The sequence below is a fragment of the Haemorhous mexicanus genome, chromosome 19 (genome assembly GCF_027477595.1).
Source record: "Haemorhous mexicanus isolate bHaeMex1 chromosome 19, bHaeMex1.pri, whole genome shotgun sequence".
Classification (NCBI taxonomy): Eukaryota; Metazoa; Chordata; class Aves; order Passeriformes; family Fringillidae; genus Haemorhous; species Haemorhous mexicanus.
This window is the reverse complement of record NC_082359.1, coordinates 2,144,945-2,169,225: the sequence shown is the minus strand read 5'-3', so window position 1 is coordinate 2,169,225 and position 24,281 is coordinate 2,144,945. Positions and strand designations below refer to the sequence as shown.

The window sequence follows — 24,281 nt, the reverse complement described above, 5'->3', positions numbered from 1 at the left end:
GTGGGAAAATGCTGAATTCCCCTCTTTCAAAAGAACTGCTTGGTTTGAAGTATAGAAATGGTATTTCTGTGTGGTGAAGGAGGTTCAGAAAAGTGGGGGGGTTATACCCCAGTCATTGTGTTGTGTTTTTAACTGAGCTCTGAAAAAAAGGAATCAAAATTTCACCATGTGGTATCTGAGGCTCATCAGCAGAGCTGCTAAAATTAGATCCCAGCACAGCCCTTCCCCACGTGTGCTAATGAAGTGTTTGATAGCAGCAGCAGCAGCTCCCTCAGAGGAAGCAGGGCCAGCACTGCCCTCCTCACTTCTTGGGCAGGCTTAATTAACCCTTGATGGGAGCAGAGCCTTTCTGCTGGTCCCTGCCCCCACCCTCATCAGGAGCCATAATTCCAAGTCATATCCCGTTTAATGTCTGCAGTTCAGCTCCCACACTGTCCAGTCCTGCACCAGAAAGATTCTGCTGATCTTAGAGAGCTCTTCAGTCTCTCTGTGTTCCAGAGAAAATTCCCAGATTTACAGGGATTTTTGTGACATAGGAAAACTCACCTGGCAGAGACAGACCTTGCCTTATTTCAAGCTGCAGTACCAAATCAGATGCACAGGAGAAATAATTATGTTTGTTCTTCATATAACACACAGTTCTAATCTTGAAGGAAATAAAAAAAAAAGCTGATGTATTGATGTATTTTAGGAGAATTTTTTCAGGCAAAATACAGCTGAGACAAAGATTTTACTTTGAAAAATGTAACCTAGATAGCCAAGAGATAACAGAGCTGAGCAGTGGCAGACTGGTGAGTTGAGTGTGCTTCCCACTGATGGGTGCTGTCTGCAGTAAGTTGCTGCTGTCAGAAATCTGCATTTTACTGCTGATACTGTCGGGAACAATCCTCATTTTCCAAGCTTCTGGCTCAGAAGGAGGGCCTCACTTCTGCATCAGCCCTTTGTAGAATTATTTCTGATTTCCTGGCACTTTTGCTAGTTGCAAAAAGGGGCTGCTGTGGTGCACTGAGATGCCTGAAGTTTTTAGTTCTCTTCAAGTGATGCTCAGCTGCCCTGCTGGAATCACTGTAAACCTACCAACACTGATGGTCAGGTGGGTGCTGCTAAGGAGCTGCAGGGAGGGATGCATCCCTTAAAACATCACTTCACTCTTGGGGGGCTGTCACCAAACTTCTAGCTGCTAAAAAATCCTGCTACCCTGCAGTTACCACTGGAAACTGGAGATAAGGGAGTTCTGGCAGCTCTGGGGAGGGTGCAGAAGTTGTGGTTGGATGCTGAAGTTTGTCACTTGCTGCCACTGCCACCTCCAGAGCCTGGCTGTGCCCTGGGGCTGTGCCCAGCTTTGCTCACAGATGTGCACTCGGGGCTTTTGGTGCTCAGAGGTTGTGTTGGAGCAGAGTTCCAGCTGGGATGCAGCAGGATGCAGGATGCAGCAGCTCTGGCTGATGCAATGGGACAGCAAGCAGTGACCTGTCCCAGCCAGCAGCAGGGACGGAGGGTGGGAGGGATGAGAGCAGAAAGCAAAATTTGCTGCTTTATCTTGCTGGGAGCTTTCATCAGAGCCCTGTGGAGGGACACGGTGACAGCGTTGTCATTTCTGCCCCAGCAACGCCCAAAATAAACCATGATTGCATCGCAGCCGCGGGCTGGGGAGGCCTGAGCGCTAATTGAATAAATGGGGGCGGTCCCGAGCCCGGAGTGCTGCGGCTGCTGCCCGGGGTTGTGCGGGGAGGGGATGGGGTGGGCATGGAGGGGGGATGGGGATGGGGAAGGGGAAGGGGAAGGGATACGGTGGGAATGAGGATAGAGATAGAATGGGGATGGAGAGGGGATGGGATAGGGCTGGAGGGGGGTGGGGATGGGGATGGGGGATTGGGATGGGGAGGGGATGGAAGGGGAATGGGGATGGAGATAGGATGGGGATGGGAATAGGATGGGGATAGAATGGGGATGGGGCTGGAGGGGGGATGGGGAGGGCAGGGAAGCAGCCGGGTCCGATAGCAGCCGCTGGTGTGACCTCACTCGCGTCCCGGGGGACATGAGCTCATGAGCAGAGCTGCGGGGAGGATTGGATTGTCGGGAGCAGCAGGATGGCCTGCCAGTGATCTCATCGCAGCCCCCGGGGAAGGGCGCTGGCTGCTGCCAGCCCGGCTGCGAGGACTCAATCCCCATCCCCACCTCAGCAATTAGCGATTGGCCTGCGATGACATCACTGATGACAGAGCTAACTGGGACAACACAGCAAAATTCCAGGGGAATTTCCCCTTCTCCAGGAGCTTAGCAGATAAAAGGATTTTGACAGGACAAACCCAAATCTTTCAGCCCAGATAATGTCGTGTCAGATTAAGCATCCTTCTGGGCTCCTTTGCCACCAGCTGTCCCTGTAAACAGCGTGGGACAAAACAAGCTGGGGGTGGCCCTAAATTGGACACTTACTCAGGCTTCGGTGAAGGTGGACAAAGGATGTTGCCCATTCTTTGAGTCTCTTTTGAGAGAGAAGCATTTCAAGCAGCACACTTCCCCCTCCCTGCCTTTCCTTCCTTGAGGTGTTCAGGAAGGTTTGGTCTCTTTGAGTGTTAAATGCCCTGAGGGTTTAATTTCCAGCCCCAGTTTTTGTACCTGTGCACTGCCCAAGAGCCAGCACCCACCTGAGGGGGAGGGGAAGGATGCTGTCAGACATAATTAATTTGATTCTTTGGGATTACCTAAAAAGTTGTCAGGAAGACTGGGGTCACTTTACATTTAATCCCTGTACCTTCAGAGGGGGTGTAAGGTCAGAGATAAGCTTGCTTTCCTTTTCTCACTAATAATAATACCTACAATTTACATCAAATCAATCCCATATTAACCTTTGTTTTTCTGCAGCATTTTCCAGACACACAATTTATTGCCCATCCATAACCTGCTCTAAAGTTTTTAATTCCAAAATGCTGCATGGCAGATTTCATTGATTTCAAATTTTAAGTTGACAGTAAAAAAACAATTGAATATTTTAGTGATTGGTTCAGCTTGTGTTGTGCTGAGCCCTGGAGGGATGAGGGGATATTCATCCTTTCTGGGCACAGAGCTGAGGGGCTGCAGAGAAAGCTGCATCTCATGAGTGTGGTCTCTGCACTATTTAACAGTGCAGTGATCAGTGAACACCAGCCCTGCACAAATTAAATGTTCTTCTCTTGACTTCCTGATAATAATCCTGTCTCACTTGCCTGGTTGTCTTGCAGGGAAAGTTTTATCTGATTATTGAGGAGCTGAGCCAGCTGTTCCGCTCCCTGGTGCCCATCCAGCTGTGGTACAAATACATCATGGGGGATGATCCATCCAGCAGCTACTTCCTGGGTGGCATCCTCATCATCATGTACAGCCTCTGCAAGGTGAGCAGCACCTCCTCAGCATTCCCCTGGGAGCAGCACAGCTGGAGGGACAAATGCTCCTTTGGCTTGTGGCTGTCCCTGCCCAGGAGCACCTCCTGCTTCAGCTGCCGAAGCATGTGGGCACTGCTGGGCTGGGGGAGGATCTGAGCCTGCTCCCAGGGTTGCATCAGACTCATGAAGTCATTGCTGCTCTGCTAATCCCTCTCTGCAGAGGCTGCAGGAGAAGGGGAGCTGGTCCTGGGGGAGCAGTGCTGGCTGGCTGCACACCTCCAGGTGTCACACAGAACAGGCTGCAGGCACTCCTGGCTGTCTCTAAGATTCCTCTGCCACTCACAGCTCTGAGTGCAGCAGGGAGGGAAAGCAGCAGCCAAGTCCTGCCTGCATAAAACAGGTCCCATTCCAGGCCCTGCTCTGGCTGACACAAGTGATGGACAGGAGCAGTTCAGGTTTCCTCAAAAATAGGAGCACAGAGTTGGTACAAATGTAAATGAGTGGGTGTGGTTTAGTCAGAGGAGTCCCAGGTGTAGAAATAATTGCATTTCTAGTGGTGTGTGTTAAACCCTGCCCAGGGGCAGGGCAGTAGCTGAAGCAAACTCTGTTAAACCAGATGTTCACCCCTCTGAGAAGGGCCAGGCTTGCTCCATCCCAGATCCCTGTCTGTGCCTGTGGCTCTGCAGGAGCAGCCTGAAAATGAAGAACAGAGAATAGATCCAAGCTGGAAACAGCTGAGAGGAGCAGAGCAGTGCTGGATTACAGAGCATTGTGCAGGAACAGGATCCTGCAGCCCCTCCTGTCCAGGGCTTTACAGTTCTTGTGAGCAAATCAGGCAGGGGAGGCCATGGCCAGTGAGGTGATGTGGTCACAGCAGGCCTGAGCCCCAGCCAGGAGCAGAGCAAGCAGTGCCAGGTCAGGAGCAGCTCCCTGCACACCCCTCCAGCCCCAGCCCCTTCCTGCTCCTCTCCCTGTGCTGGGGGGGGGGTCTGGTGGCCCTTTCAGAGGTGTCATTGCCTGGGCCCACTGCAGTATCCACCCCTCCCTGCAGAGCACAGGTGGACAAGAACAGGTTTCAAGTGATCTTTCCTGTCCCCTGCTTGCAAAAGTAGCTCAACCCCTGGAAAAGGGGTGCAGTTCCAGGTGGCATTTCTTGCTCCTGGAGAAGCCCTCAGAGGGGGAGGGTGCTGCTGGGGAATTCTGCTCCTTGGATCAAGGGGAGCCAAGCTCAAAAGCACAGCTGGCAGGAAAGGGCCTCCCCAGCCAGGGGCAGAGAGAGCCCAGGAGCTGCAGGGCAGAGCCCAGCAGTGAGGCAGGCTCAGGGGGAGGATGAGGAGTTCCCCCAGCTGCTGGGGGGGCAGAGCAGGGCGACCTGGAGCAAGGCACAGCTCACCTGGACACAGCACCTTCAGAGCCCAGCTCAAAGCTCAGTGTATGGCTTGAACAGACTGGTGTCTGCTAAGGAGGGCAGAAGAATGGAAACCCCCTCTGTCTGAATTATTAAAGATTTGAAATTAAAGGGCCCTCAGGCAAAGATATGGGAGTAGGAATAACAGTTCTTTAGTAGGGAAAAATAAAAATAAAATAAAAATGCAGTAATACAAAACAACCCTGCCAGAGTGAGAACAGGAGCTGGCCCCCTGTGGGTCAGGGTGGTGGCACAGTCCCATCCCAGGGGGGCTCAGGGTGGTGGCACAGTCCCATCCCAGGGGGGCTCAGGGTGGTGGCACAGTCCCATCCCAGGGGGGCTCAGCCCTCCTGCAGTGCCAGCTGTGGTTCTGCTGGAGCAGGGATCCTGCACAAGGCAGGAGTTTTCCTCTGCAGCTCCAGGGCTGCTGGAGATGGGCCTGCTCTCCCTCTGGGAATGCAGGGCAGGAGAAAGCTGCTCCTCTGGGAATGCAGTGGGCAAAGGCTGCTGTGCTGTTCCCAGGGCAGATTGGATCCAGGTAGGAATGCTTGGCTCCTCCCCTGGGCAGAGCATCTCCCCCTGGGATGATGGAATTTGATCAGCCATGCAGGGACACTCAGTGGCCATGGAGAGCAGAGATCTCCTGGAGGGAGGATTGGCTGTGGGAGAGACAAAGCAAACTGCCCCATGAACAGCAGAGAACTGCCCCAGCTCTGACAGATGGGGATAGAGCACACAGCCCCAGCTAAATCTTGCATTTTCAGCCTGAGACACTCAGCCATGAGCTGAGACCTCCAGGGCTGAGCTGAACTGGAGCTGCTGGGCCCAGGGGCTGTGGGAGGAGAGCCCAGCTGAGGCTCCTCAGGGCCTGGCACAGGTGGGAGCAGCTCCTTAGGGGTTAATTTGATGTTCCTGTCCTGTGAAGCCTTTATAGGGAGTGTTGGGGTGATCTAGGTTGGAGAAGCAGCTTTATTTTGGGAAGTTTGTGTCCAGGTCAGGGTCAGCCCTGTGCCCACCAAGCCTTTGCCTGGAGGTGGAAGGGAAGGGGGAGCTCCTCTGCCAGTGCAGGGCACAGAGCCCTGGCTGTGCCCATCCCAGTCCCAGTCCCCAGGGCTGCAGGTCCAGCTCCTTGCCTGAGACACTGAAAACATCCCCAGAGGAGTCCACATTAGCAAAGCCACAAACCACATTAGAAAAACCACAGAAGCCAATTTGGCACTGAGAGCTCCTGTGCTCCTGGCAAAATTCCAGGGCTGGGCTGGGGCTGTGTCCCCTTCCCTGCACAAAGGGCAGGAGCACTTCCAGGAGGCTGCTGGGAGCTGTGCTGGTGCCTCTGTGTGCCCTGTGGAGCCAGGAGCCTCTGCTTTGGTGGAGAAATCCCAGCTGTTCATACACACAGCACCAAGCTTGGATTTTTTACCTGTCCTGAGCAGCAGCACTCCCTGTGTGTGACCCAGCTGTGAAGTGATGGCTGCTACAACAAGAAATGGGTGAGAAAAGGGTGTTTGCCCTCTGAAAGAGACAGCTTTTGGGGGTGCAGGGAGCTCCAGAGGGAAAGAAAGGAGGAGGGAATATGGGCTGGGAGAGGGGAGACATCAGAGCAAAGGCATTGGAGTCATGCTGTAAGCAAAGCAAGCAGGAAAAACTGGGAATTGCACTGGGAAAGAAAGGGCTGACTCCCATCCCCAGGAGATGGGATGTCTGAGGCAGGTGGTGGCTGCTGGGTGGAAGCATTACTGGAAGGAGCCCTGAGCCCTGTGAGTACTGCCTGGAAGCATCCTTGGTGCTGCATTTGCTTCCCCTTGCATTGCAGGATGAGCTCATTGGCATTCCCTGCAGTGAGCCCACTCATCACTCACCAAAACACTTCAGCAGCAGAAAGCCAGCTCCTCTCTGTGCCTCTGCACTGCTGCTCCAGCTCTGCAGCTGCAGCCCCACAGCCTCAGGTGACAGCCAGCAGCTCCTGCTGTGCCACCAGCCCCAGCTGCTCCTCGCACTGTCACTTACTCACGTCTTCTTTAGTTCAGTGAGCTTTCCCTGTGCTCTGCCTGCAGGCAGGGAGGAGAAAAAGATGGACTGGCTTAGGTTTTCAGGCTATTTGAATTTTCTCCTCTCCTTCTCCCTCTCCTTCTCCCTCTCCTTCTCCCTCTCCTTTTTCTTTTCCCTTCCCTTTCCATAGTGGGGTGGACAATTGTCCCCAGCCCCTCTCTGTGTCCTGTGAAGTCCCCACTTTGCAGTCAGCTGCTCCCAGAGCTTTTCTGGCCACCCTTCCCCACTGTCAATTCCCATTTATTACATATTTCATGATCACCATGAAATCTTTTTTGGCACCATTGTTACTTTTTCCCCTCTGAGTATCCATTTGGAGAATGTTTGCTGAGTTTCTGGACTCACACACAGACACAGAGAGGTTTTGTGACATTTGTCTGAAATGGGATGTGTTTCTTGCAGTCTTTTGACATCTGTGGCCGTGTGGGAAGTGTCAGGAAGGCACTGAAGGTCCTTTGCACCCCCCAGGTAAGGAACTAAATGTGGAGGAGCAGTCCCAGAGTGGAACCTTGTTCCTGCTGAATGATAAAATTAAAAATTGCCCAGGACCACGGAATAAAACAATGTTAGCCCATGGGGGCTCCTGTCAGGGATGTCAGGGACCTTTTGTGACATCTGCCCTGCCCCAGCTGTGCTGGGAGGTTGTTCCTGGAGCTGACAAAACTTTATAGGGCAGAGTGTGGCAAGGACTTTGTGGTGCCTGATGTGCAGTGGCATTGAAGGAGACCCTGCAGGGCACAGGAATTACCCCAGGCACTGCATTCCACAGGGCTGATTTACACCTGCTGCAGTCACTTCCATTTTAAAAGGGTAAAATCAAAGGCTGTAGAGGAAAAGAACCTCATCAAAGTTTGTTAGAGCTTATCTTGGTTATTCCCTGGGCTTGGGCTGGTCATTTTCCCTCAGCAGGTTTCTGTTTGCCCTAAATCTGTTACAGTGGGAGAAGCAACATTTCCTTTCCCTGTATTCAAGGGGAAGTGGGCAGCCTGTGGGTGCTCCTGCTGCTTCTCTTTCTTCCATTGTCTCCTGCTTGCTAATAATAATAATAATAATAATAATCCCTCCTTCCATCTAAACACCCCTGCAAATGATGCTGAATTAATCCTCTCAGCTCCCTGTTGAGCTCATTAAATTCCATTATCCTTGCTGCACGAGTGGAGCCCTAAAAGATGGAGTCAGCTGCAGGGGAAAGGCAGACAGGGAGCAGAGATTCCCCCTTGCCCACACTGCTGTCCCTGTGGGGAATCTGGGGGTGAAAAGCAATCTTTGTGCACATTCACCCTTCCAGTCCTTTGACCTGGGGTTGGTTTGGTTTGTTTTCCCCCCCTGTCCCTGGCAGACCTATGGAGTCCGTGCCACGAGCCAGCAGTGCAGCGAGGCAGGAGACATCTGTGCCATCTGCCAGGCAGAGTTCAGGGAACCTCTGATCCTTCTGTGCCAGGTGAGACCCCCAGACTCCCCTGCTGCCATTCCCTCAGTGAGCTCCTGCAGTGGGGAGAGGCCCAGCCAGCCTGGGAACCCCTGCAGGCCTCTGCTGGCTCCTGATCCAGCTCCTGGTGGGTGTTTATTGCCCTGGGTTGTGGCAGCTGGTGGGGGACTGTGGCTGTGGGGTGGGCACAGCCTTGTGGGGCAGGGGCTGCAATGGGCAGTGCAGACCCTGGGGCTGCAGTGAGCAGAGCTTTACCTGCCCCTTGAGAGGCCTGGGTAGATTAAAACTCCCTTTTGATAACAGGGTTATCAAATTAAAGCTGTCCTGTGCACCAAAGGTGCCTCTTAGCCTTGCTGTGAACATCTGTGCAGATGTTTCCAAGCTGGCAGCCCCTGAGGAGCTGCTTTTGGGTCTGCTTGGCAGAGCTGGGATTTGAGGAGAGACATTTCTGCTGACTCCTCATGTGTGGAGGAGGTCCCAGCTTCTCACAGCTCCTCGTGCTCCCTCCTTGCCCTTTTCCTGCTCTCCCAGTCTGGCACTGGATGGTGTCTGCTGGGAGGAACCTGGGGAGGGGCCAGTGAGAAACCAGAGGAGGAGATCAGGGATGAAAACTGACATTTACTGAAAAGGGGAAACTGGGACTGCGCATAAAGCAAATGCAAGGAGCAGGGGGAAGAGAGAGGTTATGGGAGCTCAGTAAGGACTTAGATGACTTAGGGAGCTGAGGAGGGAAATATGGTAGCAGAAAACCCTCTCAGCCCAGGTGCTGCAGGCCTCTGGAATGTTTCTTTCTAGTGCTGTTATTAGAAACCAGAGTTTTGGCCAACTGGGGTTTATTTCCCACACCCTGTGAGTGCCACCTGCACCAGCTGCCTCCCTGATGGTGGTGTGTCTTGGTTTGAGCAGCCAGGTGTCTGCTAAGGAGGGCAGGAGCCTCCCCTGAAATGGACAATGGAAACCCCCTCTGCCTGAATTGGTATAATTTTGAAATTAGGGGCTCTCAGGCAAAGATATGGAAGTATGAAAATTAAAAATACAAATGCAATAGAATAAACAAAAAAAACAACCCTGCCAGAGTGAGAACAGGAGCTGGCACCCTGTTGGTCAGGGTGGGGGCACAGTCCCATCCCAGGGGGGCTCAGGCTGGTGGCACAGTCCCATCCCAGGGGGGCTCAGGGTGGTGGCACAGTCCCATCCCAGGGGGGCTCAGGGTGGTGGCACAGTCCCATCCCAGGGGGGCTCAGCCCTCCTGCAGTGCCAGCTGTGGTTCTGCTGGAGCAGGGATCCTGCACAAGGCAGGAGTTTTCCTCTGCAGCTCCAGGGCTGCTGGAGATGGGCCTGCTCTCCCTCTGGGAATGCAGGGCAGCAGAAAGCTGCTCCTCTGGGAATGCAGTGGGCAAAGGCTGCTGTGCTGTTCCCAGGTCAGATTGGATCCAGGTAGGAATGCTTGGCTCCTCCCCTGGGCAGAGCATCTCCCCATGGGATGGTGGGATTGGATCAGCCATGCAGGGACACTCAGAGCAGAGAACTGCCCCAGCTCTGACAGATGGGGATAGAACCCACAGCCCCATTTGCAGTGTGAGACGTGGTGACAGTCCCTGTGGCAGTGCTGTGACAGTCCCTGTGTCCCCAGCACGTGTTCTGTGAGGAGTGCCTGTGCCTGTGGTTCGACCGGGAGAAGACGTGTCCCCTGTGCCGCTCGGTCACCGTGGAGACGCTGCGCTGCTGGAAGGATGGCACCACCTCTGCCCACCTGCAGGTGTACTGACAGCCAGCAGGGCACCTGTGCCCTCCTGCAGGTGCACTGACATCAGGGCAGCTCACCAGGCACGGAGCAGGGCAGTTCCAGGATCCCTGCTCAGTTCTGTTGTCAGTCCTTCTTCCAGCCCTGAGCCAACAGAACAATTGTGACTGGGCACAGACTTCACCCTGGAAGGCAGGGGAGGTGTGGGTTATGTTGTGGTAAACTCCAGGGTGTTTCTGGTGCTTACAGGGCTGTAAAGTGTTTGGGATGTTTCCTGTTTTCCTTTCAGTGTGGACAAACAGTGCGTGTCCAGGGCAGGGGAGCTGTGAGTGCCTGTGCTGAACAAAGCTGTGCTCTGGCTGAGGAGCTCCACATCCCCTGGCCCTGCATCCCTGAGTCCATCACTTCATAGAATTACACAGAGCCTCTCTCTGGGAACTCTTCCCAAGCAGTGCTTCACAACCTTGTGTCCACAGCTGCACTTGCAGAAATGTCATTTCCCAGCTGCTGTTTTTCCAGTTGATTCCACAAGTGGCACGTGCTGTCACCTTAGGAAAACCACAGGGAGCTTGGGAAGGACCCTGCCAGTGAAGCTGGAAGTGACACCTCCCTTCCCTGGAAATGTTCTTCCTCTTTCATTTTCATGGTGAGACTTTCTGATTTCCCAGTCTCTGGGGAGAGCAGAGGGAGGATGAAGTTGAGTTGGGTTTGTCTGGATGGAAATCCAGCACCTGTCTAAGAACATCTCCCAAACTCAGTGTCCCTGCCCTGTGCTCCTCAGCCAGGACCTGCCTGGCTCCTCCAGCAGGGAAAACCAAGCCTTGAGCTTCAGCAGGAGCTCCTGAGGAAGCAGATGCTGGCAGGAATGAACAGGAATTAACCCCATCCCTGTGGCTGAGCTCTCTGCTGAGGTTCTCCAGGAGCACAAGCCCTCAGAGGGAGCTGCTGTTTGTTCTGGAGCTTTCCCTGTCCCCAAACCACCTCTGCTCCCACCCCTAGGAGCAGCAGCATCCCCCAGCTCGTTGCCATGGAAATGGCTGAAGGTGACAGCCCCACCTGAGCCATCAGCAGGAAGAGGCTCCTGAGGGAGGGAGGTTCTGGCTGTGCTGATGGAAACTCCACAGGGAGGAATGAAAGCAAACAGGAGCTGATGGGAACAGGAGTAAAGCTCCACATTTCTTTGGAAATGAGCTCAGTGTGGCTGAGGAGGAGTGGTGAGAGCAGAGCCTGAGCTGGGCAGAGTCCAAACCTGGCTTGGGAGGTCCAGGGAAGCAGAGCAGGAAAAGCTTTGATTTCCAAACCAAAGTGATGTCAAATTCTTGTCTAATGGACCCTATGAAAGTGGAGGACTGAGCCAAGGAATCCCATTGCTCCCCTATCTTTGGGATGGGAGAGAGTTCAGAATAGCAGGGAGCAAGGTTTTCATTGGGCATAAAAAATGTGTGATAGCCTGGAATATTGACCAGGAAAAGGGAAATCAGTGATTCCATGGGCAGGGAGTTTCTGAAAGGCCCCAGTGTCACTGCAGTGTCAGTGAACCCCAGGCTTGCTGTTTCTGCTTTCAAACTGTTTAAAAAGCTGCCTCTCATTCTGATTTTTTTCCCTAAATGCTCCTGGAAAATGTGTTTGGAGGAATGTAGGAAAAGCTCAGTAGGAGCCCAGCTCTACAGAAAGTGTGGGATACACTGCTTCCAAATTCAGTTTTTATTGGTAGTAAGGCAGGAAATCAAAGGGAACGTGTCGGTTTGCACTCCTAAAGTTTTGGGGTGGTTTTTTTTTGGGAGGATGGTCCTACCTTCTCCTAGAACATGACACTTGGACAAGAAAACATCCAGGGGGAACTTCAGTTCCAATGACAGCTGCTGGGAACCTGTTGATTTCCATGGGAAAACAGGGAAGGCTGTGGAAGGAAATTCCTTGGAGAGAGGAAATAAAACCCGGAGCCTTTTTTTGCCATTGAACAGTTATTTTTCTTTTTTTTTTTAATAAATTCCTTATAAATATGTACAAAGAGTCTCAGCATATGAAATTCCTTTTACAAAAGAGAGAAGCCCCATCCAGCCAGGATCAGGAGCCTCCTGGAGCTCCAGGAACTCCGAGCACAGGCCCTGCCCTTGCTTTGGTGAGGGGAAACCTGCACAGTGACCCTGCTGGAGTTTCATCCCAATGGTTCTGGATCAGCAAAATGCCAGGAATTGGGCATTGCCTGCCTGCCATTCCCTAGGCAGTGCCCCTGGCAGAGACTGGGGAATTCCCAGAGGCCTCAGGACTGAGGAGGGTGGGAGGGTTTTGTGATAAACTGTGGTGAATGACTGGAAAAGGGATGCTGTAAAAACCCAGGGAACGAAATCCCACTGCAGCTGGGTTTGCTCTGCTTGCTGCCACCTGTAACTGCTGCTGGAGTAACTAATAAAGGTGTAAGTGATAATGGTGTAACTGATAATGGCCATTTAATCCTCAGATGCTTTCAGTGAATATTTATCAAGCTCCAAAGTCACTTTCTGTAAATATTAAAAACCTTGGGAAATTCAAGCACTTCATTAATTCCCTCAGAGTGGACACTGAATCAAAATTCACTCCTGTACTCAAATAAATATTTGGGAAAAAAAAAAAAAGATTTGTATTTTGTGGTGTAAAGACCCAAGGCAGGAGCAGCAGGTGAGGATCCCTCTCCCCTTCTCAGACTGGCTGGTCCTGGGGAAGCCCAGTTCCCATGGTATTCACAATTCCCTCAGCCCTTGGATCTGGAATTGGCATGGCCAGAGTCTCCTCACTGTTGTGATGAGATAGAAAGTTCAGCTCACACACAGCAAAGTTACACAAGAACGAGGCTGAGTTTGAAGCCTGGATTGAAAATCAAATTTGCTGGGAGCAGTCTGGCTCCAGGGGAAGGTGTGCACCTGCTGGGGAGCTGGGATACAGCCAGGAGGGTTGGACATGGACAATGTGTGTCCAGGATTCAGTGTGGAGCCCCAGGCAGTCTGTTCTATACACACCAGGCTCCTGTTGAGATCAGGGACTGATGTTGGGTAGGAAAATTGAGTATTACGGGCTGTTCTGTCCTCACTGGGACCATTTCTCACGGGGCAGTGCAGTTTTCCAGCTGGGAATGCCTCCTTCCAGGCTGGCTGTGGACAGACACTGCACCAGTTTAACCAGTTCAGTTTGTCATGGATTTCAACAGCAGGACCTGCTTCTGCTCATGCTGAGGGCTTAAGAGACCTTTTTAACTTTCACTGTGATATAGGAACAAAACAGACTCACAAATCAGATGAAGCTGACTCAAGAAGTGTTTAAGGAGGATTTAAGGGAACTGCTTTAGCAAGGGGCTTGGCTCAGAGGAATTCCTGCCTCCCTGCTCTGAAGCAGGAGCAGGATGGGATTCCCCCCTGGGCACTGCCAGCTCCCTGCTCTGGGTGCTGCCCCTCCTGGGCACACCAAGCTGTGGGACAGGAGGCCTGGGCCCATTTCAGCTTTTTTACCTGCTGGGAAGAATTCTGCAGGAGAAGAGGAAGGAATGTGGAGCTCCTGGGCCAAGCCCTGCCCTGGGGTAACCCAGGCCAGAGGAGCAGTTGAGCAGGTGGCAGCAGGCCACACCAGGCTGCTCTTTTACCTCGGAATATGGAACTCCAGGTTGTGCTGGGAGCTGCCTTGGCAGAGAACTGCTTTAAAGATTCATGCAGAGCTCCCTCGCAGCCGTGCTCTGCGCAGACCATGAGCTCATAAGCGAGCTCTGCAACCCGAGAGGGCTCTGTTCCTCCACCGGAGAGCCCTCCCCGCCCTCCCAGCTGACCCAACCCCGGGACTGCTCGGCTGCTGAGAGAAAACAAAAGGGCCAGAGGGGAACTGTGCCGGTTTCCTGCCCACAGGAGGGAACTGGGAATTTCCAGGGAGCTCACAGCACCCTTCCCTTTCCGTGCAAACACCAACCAGGGGAAAAGCAGATCTTGCAGAAAGGATAAAAACACTCCTTGTCAAAAAATGGAGGCGTTCAAGGATAGCAATTACACCACAAAATGTAAGGCTTTGACAAATCCATCCCCTCAACAAGGAATTCCAGTTCTGTACAGGGAATTCTGGCTACAAACTCCAAAACTTCACCCTCAGTTCATGTGAAACATCCAGTTTGGAACTACGAAAGTGAAGCAAACCAGGAACAAGGCAGGATTTGGGGTACCAGACCTGCTCTGGTTTCCACTTGGGAAGCACCATCCATGTGGCTGTTCCAGGCTGGGCAGGAAAAGTCTGTTTACATTTTTTGCTGACTGTTTGGAGCCCCTAAGGAGAGCAATCTCCCGGGAGCTCTGAGGTTTGGGAATTTTCACAGACAAGCCTGTCTACCAAGGGTTGGGACTGAGGGAGATCAGCCAATCCCTGCCCTGGGGCTGATCACAGATTTGGGGGCTCTCCCGAGGAGGGGAGGACAGAACTTCCTTTCCTTTTCCTAGCCTGTGCTGTGCCAAGGGAATTGAAACACTGGGAGCAGCCTGAAGGCTGCAGCCCCCAACAGCCAGGGCAGCAGAGAGCCAAGGCAGTGCCAGCTGTGTGCACAGGGAAAATGGAATAATGCCTATTCCAGGTGAGAAGTTTGTTACATTCAGAGCTGATAAAGGTGAGGAATCCGTGGGAGAGCCTCTGAGGGTGTGACCCAGCTCTGGGCCTGTCCCAGGCTGGGGAGGATGTGCAGGGCAGAGCTGCAGAGGCTGTGCCCTACGGCCAAGTGTCACATCCATGGCTCCTGTTCAAGTGGGATTGTGCAATTCCACAGGCACAATTTCACTCCCACATTCCAGGGGTTTCCAGAAATTGGTATTTTTAAGGCTCTGCCCAGCACTGCTGGAATCAGCTGAGGCTCCTCCTTTTGTTAGAAAGGCTCTTCCTTTTGTTTCTGTAGGAGACTGAGCTGGGAAGGGGTTCAGGATGCTGAGGATTACTGAGCATCAGGCCAGAAATGGCAGGAAAACCTTTCACTGGTCCCTGTGGATCTGAGACCACCCCAAGGGTATGGACAGACAAACTACACGGAGCTACACCATCCCTCCCAACACTGCACATCACCAAGGCAGGGCAAGGCTCTTCACTAGGAGCCATCTGCTCTTCCAGCAGAGCACTTGCTGCTGTTTGGGAATGGACTCGGATCAATATCAGCCAGGAAAAGTGTGCAGGGGCTCAAAACACTGCAGTGAATATTTGATAAAGGGAGATTTAGCTTTCAGATTGCTTAGAAACATTTCTCCTGCAGCAGTGGAAAATGCAGGGTCTCACTGGACACAGAGGCCACTCGGCTTCTTCCTGGGCTGGGGGAGGGGTGGGAAGTATTTTTAAAAGACAAGGAGCCAAATTTCCTTCAGAAATCGGGTTCTAACATTCCTTCATGCCTTTGAAAATGCCCTCCCTGCCACGGCAGGGTCAATTTTCTGGTGCAAATATCTGAAGGTAGGAAAAATGTTTCTAAAAAAGTGTGCACAGGTTGCTGTGTGTGGAAGGTACCCGAAATCTGACAGGTAGTTTTGGCTGCAAGGAAAAAAGTGCTCAGTACTAGACTGAAAAAAGCCCTTTGAGTTCTAAGGCCAAGCTCTCCTGTTATCCCCTGCTCTAGTGATCAGTCTGGATAAGAGTTCTCTTCCCTGGTTCACAGGATGTGGGACTGAATAAATCACCATGCAGGAGAATTCCCAGCTCTGGAGCTGCAGAAAGTGCTGCTCTAGCAGACTTTGATGTGCACACTGCAGTGGAAAGGGCCCTGTGTCCTTTCCACCTCAGTGCCTGCTGCTTCCCAAGCTCCACACTGTCAAAAAGAAAAAGAACTGCTCCAAAGAAAAGGAGTTTTATAAAGTTCTGGGGTAGATTATTTGTTTTGTCTTAGTTTCTGCAGAGATTGAAAGAAAGAAAAAAAATAGCACCTTCTCAACAAGTCTTATTTTTTGCTATCTTGTGTATAAATATCAATAACCAAAATAGATCTTTCCTTGTCCCACGTTTCAGAACATCCTCTTGGGGAAACTGTAGCACCACAGAGAGGCAGTTTAGCCCCAGACAAATATTAAACGTAGCACCAGAGAAACTAAAGTCATAGGAAAGCTGCTCTCCCCTGGTGCCAGAGCATGAATATTTACACACACAAACTGCTGTGCGAGCTGCTCCGCGCCCGCTCCCCGCCACGCCTGGGCCGTGCCCGCCATGCAGCACGTTTGGAATTCTCAGGATTACAAATCTGGCTGTAGAGACTCCTCCTCATCCTGCTGCAGAAATGGGCCAGCAGGGCAGTGGGTGGTGTCCAGCAGGGCCAGCAGCAGTGCCAAGGCTCGGCCTGCAGGAGCAGGGCTGCTCACAGCAGCGATCTACGGGGAATGTCGCTTACGCTCTCGACAAGGCATGCACGCGTCCACGTCTGCATACACAGGGGTTACATTCTTCTATATATAAGCAGGTTTTGTGTCTCTGGTTTGCTGCTGGGCCCTTGAACAGCTCCTTCCGGGCAAATCCTCCTTCTCATGTCACCCAAAGCACTTCCAGCATCTCCCACTTCTTTCTTTCTCTCCACTCTTCACAGCTGCTGCTCAGGCTCTGGATTCCCTGGAGGAAAAGGGGAAACAATTTTCTCCAAGGGCACAGGGTTTGTTCCAGCCTAAGAAAGCAAAAGAATGGGAGTGGGTGTTAATTATGTTGATGCACGGGGTACAATAAAAGCTTCTTTTAAATTTATGCTTGAACCCTCCTACTAAATTTATGGACAAGAAGAAGTGTGGAGTTTGTGGGGAGGAGGGTCTGTGGCTCAGACAGGAGATGATGCCTTTGGCCCTGGGTACTGCAGATCTTTGGGAGCTCTCCCCCTTGCAAGGCTCCTTTTGGGCGCTCCATCTTCATTTACATCATGTTAACAAAAACGTGAACTTTTAGGGAAGCCATTAAATTTGTTCCAGGTAGGCAGTGGGGTGCACTGATATCACAGGAGACTGCAAGAACTCACTCATCCCTGCCTCTGCCGCTGATTAGATTTGTGGCCTTGGGCAAACCACTGCTTTCAGTTCTGCTGGAAAATGAGGGCACTAATAACTTCCTTGCCTCACAGGTGGGCTGCGAGCCTTAATTAATGAAGTGCTCAGAGAAAGGCACCCATCTAAGTGCAAATTAGCAGGAGAGGTGCCCAAGGGGCATCTGTGATGAAATTCCCATTTCCCAGCGTTTGTCCCCCGGTTTGTTGATAGCAGCCCTGGCTGGGGTAGATGCCACGGGTGTCCCGTTGGCAGGTGGTGACAATGAGAGATCCTAGAAAAACCCGCACGGAGAAACCTCCGCCGGCCGCCGGGATGAGATGATTTCACCGCCGGGAGAGGGGGGAGTCGCTGACGGTGCAACTGCAGCAGCAATGAAGTCACAGCTAATGAGGGCTGGCCAGCAGCTCCCGGGCAGATCCTGAGCTGCCTTACTCCGGAATCCCTCCCCTTCCCGCTGTCCTGCCCTGCTCATGCCAGCGGGAAGGTAGCAGGAGACAGCCTTGGGACGGGCTGAGCCTCCAGGGACAGAGGTGAATTGTGGTGCTGGCACGGACTCTGAGCAGAACCACAGAGTATCCCCAGTGGGAAGGGACCCACAGGGATCACCAGTCCAACTCCTGACTCCAGGACAGCACAGCAATCCCCCCCGGGCACACACAGCCTTGGGGCTGTGACCTTTCCTTGTCCCGGCCACCTGGAATGTCTCTGTTCCTCGGCAGGAGCCTGAACCACGTCTGCTTTATCCCAGCTCCTGCCAGCTGCCCACAGGATGTGGCAACTGCAGCCTCTCCTTCCCTCATTCCCAGCCCTGCTTTCTGCTTTTAGGGAATCTGAGGCACCAGTGGGAATGGCAGGAAGGAGGAAGGCCGGGATGAACCCTCCAGAGGTGAAGCACATTTGCAGTCTGGCTGTGGCCAAGGCTGTCAGCCAGCCCCATCCCAGGGCTGCTGCACCTCCAGGCTACATCTTCCACATCCCACCTGCCCTCTGGCAGTACTGGAGTGTCCCAAAGTGCTTTAGCAGAGCTGCTTGGCTCTTTCTGCAGAAGGTAAATAGGAGAGGTGTTTGCTGTGTGGGGAGGGACAAACACAGCTACACAAAACCAGCAGCTGGGCACAGGGAGTCAATGCAGAGCTCCAGGGATAGCCCAGGGCTTGGAGTGCACCCTGCTCAGCCTTCCTGCTTCCCTGTGTGCTCAGGGACAGGCACACAGCTCCACAGGATTCTCCAGACCTGGGAAACATCACCAGGAGGGGATCTGGGTACCTCACTCCCCACACAAATGCCAGAATTGCCCAGAGCAGGGCACAGCTGGGCTGTGAGCGTGGCACTGTACAAAGCAGGAGGACGTGCCTGCCTCCACTCCAAGAGGTGAGATATTTACTCAAGTTACACTGGAATAAAGACTTCAGGAGTTGGTTAAAGGATTTCCTCCACAGCAAAACCATTTAATCCTTATTTATTATTTCTCCTGTAGCAGCACTTCCAACTGCCAAGCTCTGAACCCTTGTCCTGCTGTGCCACCCATGGCTGGCAACAGATCATCCGTGGTGTCACTGTATTTTACAAACTGTCTCTCTGTGTCACTTAACATATAGAAAATCTATAAAAACCTGTAAAAGTTGATAAATCCTAGAACATCTTGAACTCCAAGCGATAAATCTGCTCCAGGGCAGGCAAAGAGCTCAGCACAATGTTTATGCACCTCACAAGCCCCATTCTAAGGGCTTAAATGGCTCTTAAGTTTTGCATCAGCCTCGTGCTGGCCTTCTGCAGGAAGGTGAATTTCATGGAAAGAATAAAAGAGAACCCCAGAATTCTGGCCCTGAGCCCATCTCTCAATAAACCAATTCTGAATATCCTAGGCTGTGTTAAAGCCATTTCTGGGTGCATATTGGCTGCATTGCCAGTATCTGACTCATTAATGGAATATACTTTGAGCCAATTCTGATCTCATTTATAGCACCGTAAATCCAGGGCAACCCAATTGACTCCAGTGGAGTTACTCCAAATTTCCCACAATAGGCACTCAGCAGACAGAGCACAATTTGGTACTTTGGGTCTGAAAAAGGCTGGGGAAAGCCAAACTACATCCCATTTGTACTGGGGTGGATAGTGAGTTGGAAAGAGAACCAGCATATCCCTTCTGTAGAACTGCTGAAAAATTGATTATTTTATGTGCCATTCTTAAAAGGCTGAAACTTTAGGGAAAACTGTCCACAACTATCAACATTTTCATTTCCTTATAAAATAAAAGGAATTATGGCTGAGTGCCTATATGAAAAGTGCAGTGTCTATTGGAAACATGGATGGGAATGATAAGGAAAAATTCACTTCCTCTGAAATTTCTTCATGGGAACTGGCATTCCCTTTGGTGATGTATCCCTCTGTGCCTGGGCATTTAGGGAGAGACAGATTTTGCTCAGAAAGTTGCTCTCAACCATTGCACAAAGGAAGCAATAAGGTTATGAGACAACAAATGGTTTTGGTTACAAAACCACCTCAGCCAGCCTCACCACATCCAGGTGCTTTAGCACACACAGGCAGCTCCACTTCCCGATTATCTGGAATTCTCCAGCCTTAACCCATAGCTTTACAAAAAAAACAAGCTGCTTTTCTTATGGATGCTGAGCGGGATGGGCATGAAACGACTCAGGTAGGGGGTCCAGTGTCTCTTAGCACTTCTCTGACTGATTTTTATTCAGGGAGGGGAGGAGAAGCCACCTTTGTGCAGCACCTGCAGGAAGCCAGAGCAGAGTTTGAGCTCCCGGCTCCAGCAGCTGCTGGAAAAAGGAGTTCTGCTCACGGCTACTGTGTCAGCATGGAACTGCTCCATTTAAAGGGATTACAGGGGCCACTCGCTTGGCACACGTCCCACTGCTAATAAACAAAATAACAGTTATTGATATATTGAAAGGGAAAAATATATCCAAGGGCTTGGATCGCTGAGGGCACGCTGGAGGCAGGGACTAAACGAGGCACAGTCGCTGCCGTCCCCGCGCAGCAGCAGCTTAATGAGGGAACAAGGGCTGGGCACGAGCCCTGTCAAATTCCCAAGCAGCCCCATCCGCGTACACTCACACTTCATTAGCATCTCCGCGGGAGGTGCAAGGGCAACTTGGAAGACCAAAAAACAATTAGGAGGGGGTTCAGGAGTGCTAGGGAGGAACTGGGAAGAACGGTGTGTCCGGGAGATCTTCGTAGAGGAAGAGCAGGGAACCCAGACAGTAAAAAATACATTTGGGCTCCAGTCCTCCCACAAAGACTGTCCTGCTTGGCCTCAGTCTGCTCTTGGAATGAGCCATTGCCGGGCTGCTGTTTGTTTGTGCAAACTCTGATGTTTGTCGGGAGAATTAATGTTGAAGGTTTTCTTCCTTCAATTTAACTGTGAGGCTGGGCCGAGGGTGGCAGGGACCTTTGGCTTTTTTGAGCAGGATGCTTGCCACTGGGAAGGGCTGGCTTTTTCCTGATCCAGGAGGATAAACAACAGAGCCTGCCTCTTTGTGTGAGGGACACAGACGGGGTGGACGAGGCTGGATGTTTGTCCTGGTGCAGAACCAGCTCTCTGCATCTCCACTGCCTCTGGTCCTTCGTTTGCTCTGCTCTCCTGCACAGCTCAGTGGGACACCTCCAGAAATCTTATCAACCCAGTTTTAATACAGATAATTAACTGCACTGAGACTTTGGACAGAGTGGCTCTGCATGAACCTCGCAGCAAACAGTGGGGGGAATTCCTGGCAACACAGTGGGCACGGAACCAGGCTGGTGGAGCTGGCAGGGACAAGCAGGGTTTGATTTTAATACACTGCCACTCCTGAACTAACAGAGCGAAATACAAGTGACATTGTATGCCAAACTGGCACCTGACAACTATACTTCATGCCCTGGTTGGATGTTTCAAGGTGATGTCAGATTACATATTACAAAGCTACCAGTTGCAAAGCATCCATCCCCAAATCCCAAGCAGGGTCCGCAGATGCAAGCTGGTCACACACAGCGGCCCTAATCCTGCTCCCACTGCCATCAGCCAGGGCTGTGGGAGCAGGAGGGGTTCCCTGGAGCACGGGATCATCCCCTGGGCTGTGCTGCTCTGTGAAGCCACACGGAGCTCAGGGAACAAGCACCAACCTCCTGCCTCAGAAGGCTCACAGCAGCCAACGCTGCTGCCTCTTGAAAAAGCAGGAGGGGAACTCGAGGAATAACCCAAGCTGAAACTGGCCTTTTCCTCTTTTCTCCATTCCTTCTGCAACCACCAGATCATGAGACAAAGACTGACTCTGCAGGGCACTCATTAACTGTACAAGTTACTCTCCTCTTACCAGGCTTTCCATGAAATCCAAAGATCACAAGTGGTTAGAGGCTGGACTTCCCAGCTTGTTGCAGGACAATGTTATTGTCACTGCAGAGTTCTCTGAGGATGGCAGAAACATGCCTGTTTTGTTCAGAAATACTCTGCTGAGGTAATCAAACACTGTCTTACCTCATCTCCAAGGCTAACCCAGCTCACTGCACTGTCACTGGGGCTCCGAGACACTGCAGACTGTCAGAAACCTCCACTGGTGAAAGCAAATTACTGCTCAGGATGAAAAGATTATTAAGGGCCAGAATAACCAAGGAACTGAGGTGCAGATGACACAGTTAATTATTCTGGGCTTGCACTGTATTTTCATCTGCAGCTTGGTCACTTGTGCCTTAGAAGCGTGGCAGGAGTGGGACAGGTTGCACACAGGGACAGCCAGGAGTGTCACCAGCCTGTTCATCTGTGCCTTTATCCCTGAAACCGCTTCCCATCACACACCAGGAGCTCCTTTTCAGCCTTACATGTGTATTTGTGTCCAGGAGCATTTGGAGGCAGCTCAACACTGTCTGTGGCAGCCTTTGAAGCCATGGGCAGGACGGTGCTGCCCATGGAATTCGCCTCGGAGGCGCCGGGATAATGCTTGGCTTTTCCTCAGCCTCTCATCAAAGCCATGTATAAGCAACTGGTGGGCAGAAATGGAAGTGAGCACTCCAGGATCAACAGCAGAAGAGATTGGGGGGAAAAGAATAGCGTCTGCCCAATAAACCTTCACAAAAATTAATACTCCAAACAGCTTTGGCCTCGTGGGATTGCCAGCAAGTCTGGGCTGAGCGTGTGCACGGATCACTGGGGCCAGCTGACAGGCTCCCTCTGCCAGCCCGGCTCACCTGCCACCTTCTCTGCTTGGGACGGAGTCCCAGACTGGGCAGGGAGGAATTTCCCTGGCTTGTCAGAAAGAAATGGACATTTGAGACATTAGATAAGGGAGATCACTGCCGTTCCCCCTTGGATTTCAGCTCTGTTTGTGCTCAGAGAGGCCAGCAAGGCAGACGGGTGGGTTTGCTTCCAAACACTGGAACCAAACTTGCCACAAACTGACGGGGAGGGAGAGATGTGTTTGCTCTGCTCCTGACCACAGTCCCACACCACTGACACCACCTCTGAGGCACCATCCAGTGCCTGCTTTTATAGAAATTGAGGCTTCAACTCACCAAAAGCCCAGAGTTCTCTGTTTTTGTTTCAAAGAAAGCTTTCCAAAGGTGACCAGCAGAGCCTCCCGCCAGACACAGCAGTTGTGGCTCTGATGCATGACAACAATGCCCCCCCACAGAGTGCACACACACAGTGCAAACACACAGACCTGCTGGAAAACCTCATTTTTAAACTCTCTGATAACCTGACTTTCCTTCCACACTGCCCTATCCAAGCTGGTGGGATACCAGTGCACACTGAAAGTTAGACATGCACTGAAATTGTTCCCTGAACACAGACAGACACTGGGGGGTGTTTATGATGCAATTTACAGCACCCGAAAGAGGAGCCCCGTGCTCCTTAGGTCTGCGGCGACAAAGGTCTGTCCACGACCCAAAGAACACTACAGAGCACCCAAAATCCCTGAGGTGACCCCACATATGCTCAGTATCCCTGAGTGCTCCCAGGGCTGAGGGTGCAGAGCTGTCCCCACAAGCCCCGGAGCTGTCACCAGGGTGACAACAACGAAGGATACAGGAACAGGGATGTCCTGATGCCCTGCTGCTCGTTTGCTCAGTGGCTCTGGAGCACAGAACCAGCAGTAACTGGGCTTGGGTGCTTTTCCTGGCCAGTGGCTTGGGACCCCCCTCGGGGAGAACCCCCAACACTGGGCAAAACATTATCCGAAACATAGAGCCAATGTCCCAGGTGCCCCACTGGAAAGTCCAGTGGGGACATTCCACCACCCAGTGACCTTAGAGATGGGTGCCCCCAGCACCCGTGGCTCTAAAGCCCACCAGGGAATGACAGGACACAGGGAAAGTTCCTCCATCCAAAAAAGGGCTGGAGGTTTGGCAGGCACGGATGTGCGGGGCACCCTCCAGCTCTCGGGACCGGCAGCCGGCGCGACACGGGACCTGCTCGGCTCCCCCTGAGCTGCCCCTTGCCGCTGCCAGGCATGGAGCTCAAACTGCCCCACAGGAGCACGGGTGGCGCGGGCGGAGGGGAGCCACGGGGATGGAAGCCGTGAAAAGTTTGGGGAAGGGGAAAGGGGGCGTTTGAGGAGTGCTGAGAAAAGGGGAGAGGACAGAGGGAAAGCGGGGATGGAGGGGACGGGGGGAGAGGTGAGAGGGACAGGTCGGTGTGACCTGGCACAGGCAGTCCAAGGAGAGGAAGAGAGAGGGGAGAGGAAGAAGGGTAGGAAAAGGAGAGCGATCGGTGCGACCCGGCAGCACGAGCAGTCCGCGGCTCGGTGCGCCGCCGCGGTCAGCCCCCGCAGCCCGGCAGGCGCGGGTACCGCGGACAGCGCGCTCCGCCGGGCCGGACCGAGCCGAGCCCCCGCGCCCGCTCCCGTCCCGAGCCGAGCCCCGCCGGCCGCCCCGTCCCGCGCCCACCTGTTGCGCGTCCCGCCTGCTCCCCGCTCCGTCCAGCGCCCCTCTCCCTAGAGGCTCCTCCTGCGGATCAGCCAGGCCAGCGCGGCCGCGGGCGTGAGCGCGCAGAGCAGCCCCGCCACGGCGGCCAGGCGGCGGGCGGCCGAGGGGCCGCGGCCCCGCGCCTTGCGCCGCTGCTCCAGCTCATCGCCCAGGCGGCGCAGGCGGGCGGCGACCCGGCGGGCGGCGGCCTCGGGCCGGGCGGCGCGGCCGGGGCCGCAGGGGCTGCAGGGCGCGGGGGGGCCGCGCAGCGCGCACGGGCACATGGCTGCGTCCGCTCGCCGCCGAGCCCGCCGAGTGTGCGGCGGGCGGGACGCGGGCGGGACACGGGGGGGACGGGGGGTTACATCATCCCCCGCGGGGCGGTGCT

At 53.1% G+C, this 24,281-nt stretch overlaps 1 protein-coding gene and 1 long non-coding RNA gene across 5 annotated transcripts in view; one reads left to right on the top strand and one right to left on the bottom strand.

Moving 5' to 3' along the window:
- RNFT2 (ring finger protein, transmembrane 2) overlaps nucleotides 1-10,165 on the top strand; it is a 28,860-nt gene extending 18,695 nt beyond the window's left edge. For 3 of the 4 annotated variants that reach the window (XM_059863774.1, XM_059863772.1, XM_059863773.1), the window contains 4 exons: nucleotides 3,222-3,371; nucleotides 7,222-7,287; nucleotides 8,159-8,260; nucleotides 9,882-10,165. In XM_059863774.1, coding sequence (XP_059719757.1) covers nucleotides 3,222-3,371; nucleotides 7,222-7,287; nucleotides 8,159-8,260; nucleotides 9,882-10,016 — 453 coding nt within the window. In that variant the 3' untranslated portion in view covers nucleotides 10,017-10,165. The remainder of the gene's footprint in view (nucleotides 1-3,221; nucleotides 3,372-7,221; nucleotides 7,288-8,158; nucleotides 8,261-9,881) is intronic. The other variant, XM_059863775.1, reaches the window with a different exon arrangement.
- Nucleotides 10,166-15,896: 5,731 nt separating this feature from the next.
- On the bottom strand, nucleotides 15,897-24,018 carry LOC132336366 (uncharacterized). Its single transcript, XR_009488860.1, has 2 exons — nucleotides 23,876-24,018; nucleotides 15,897-16,620 (listed from the first exon to the last, which is right to left on the bottom strand). It is a non-coding gene; the product is annotated as an uncharacterized LOC132336366 (long non-coding RNA).
- Nucleotides 24,019-24,281: the final 263 nt, after the last annotated feature.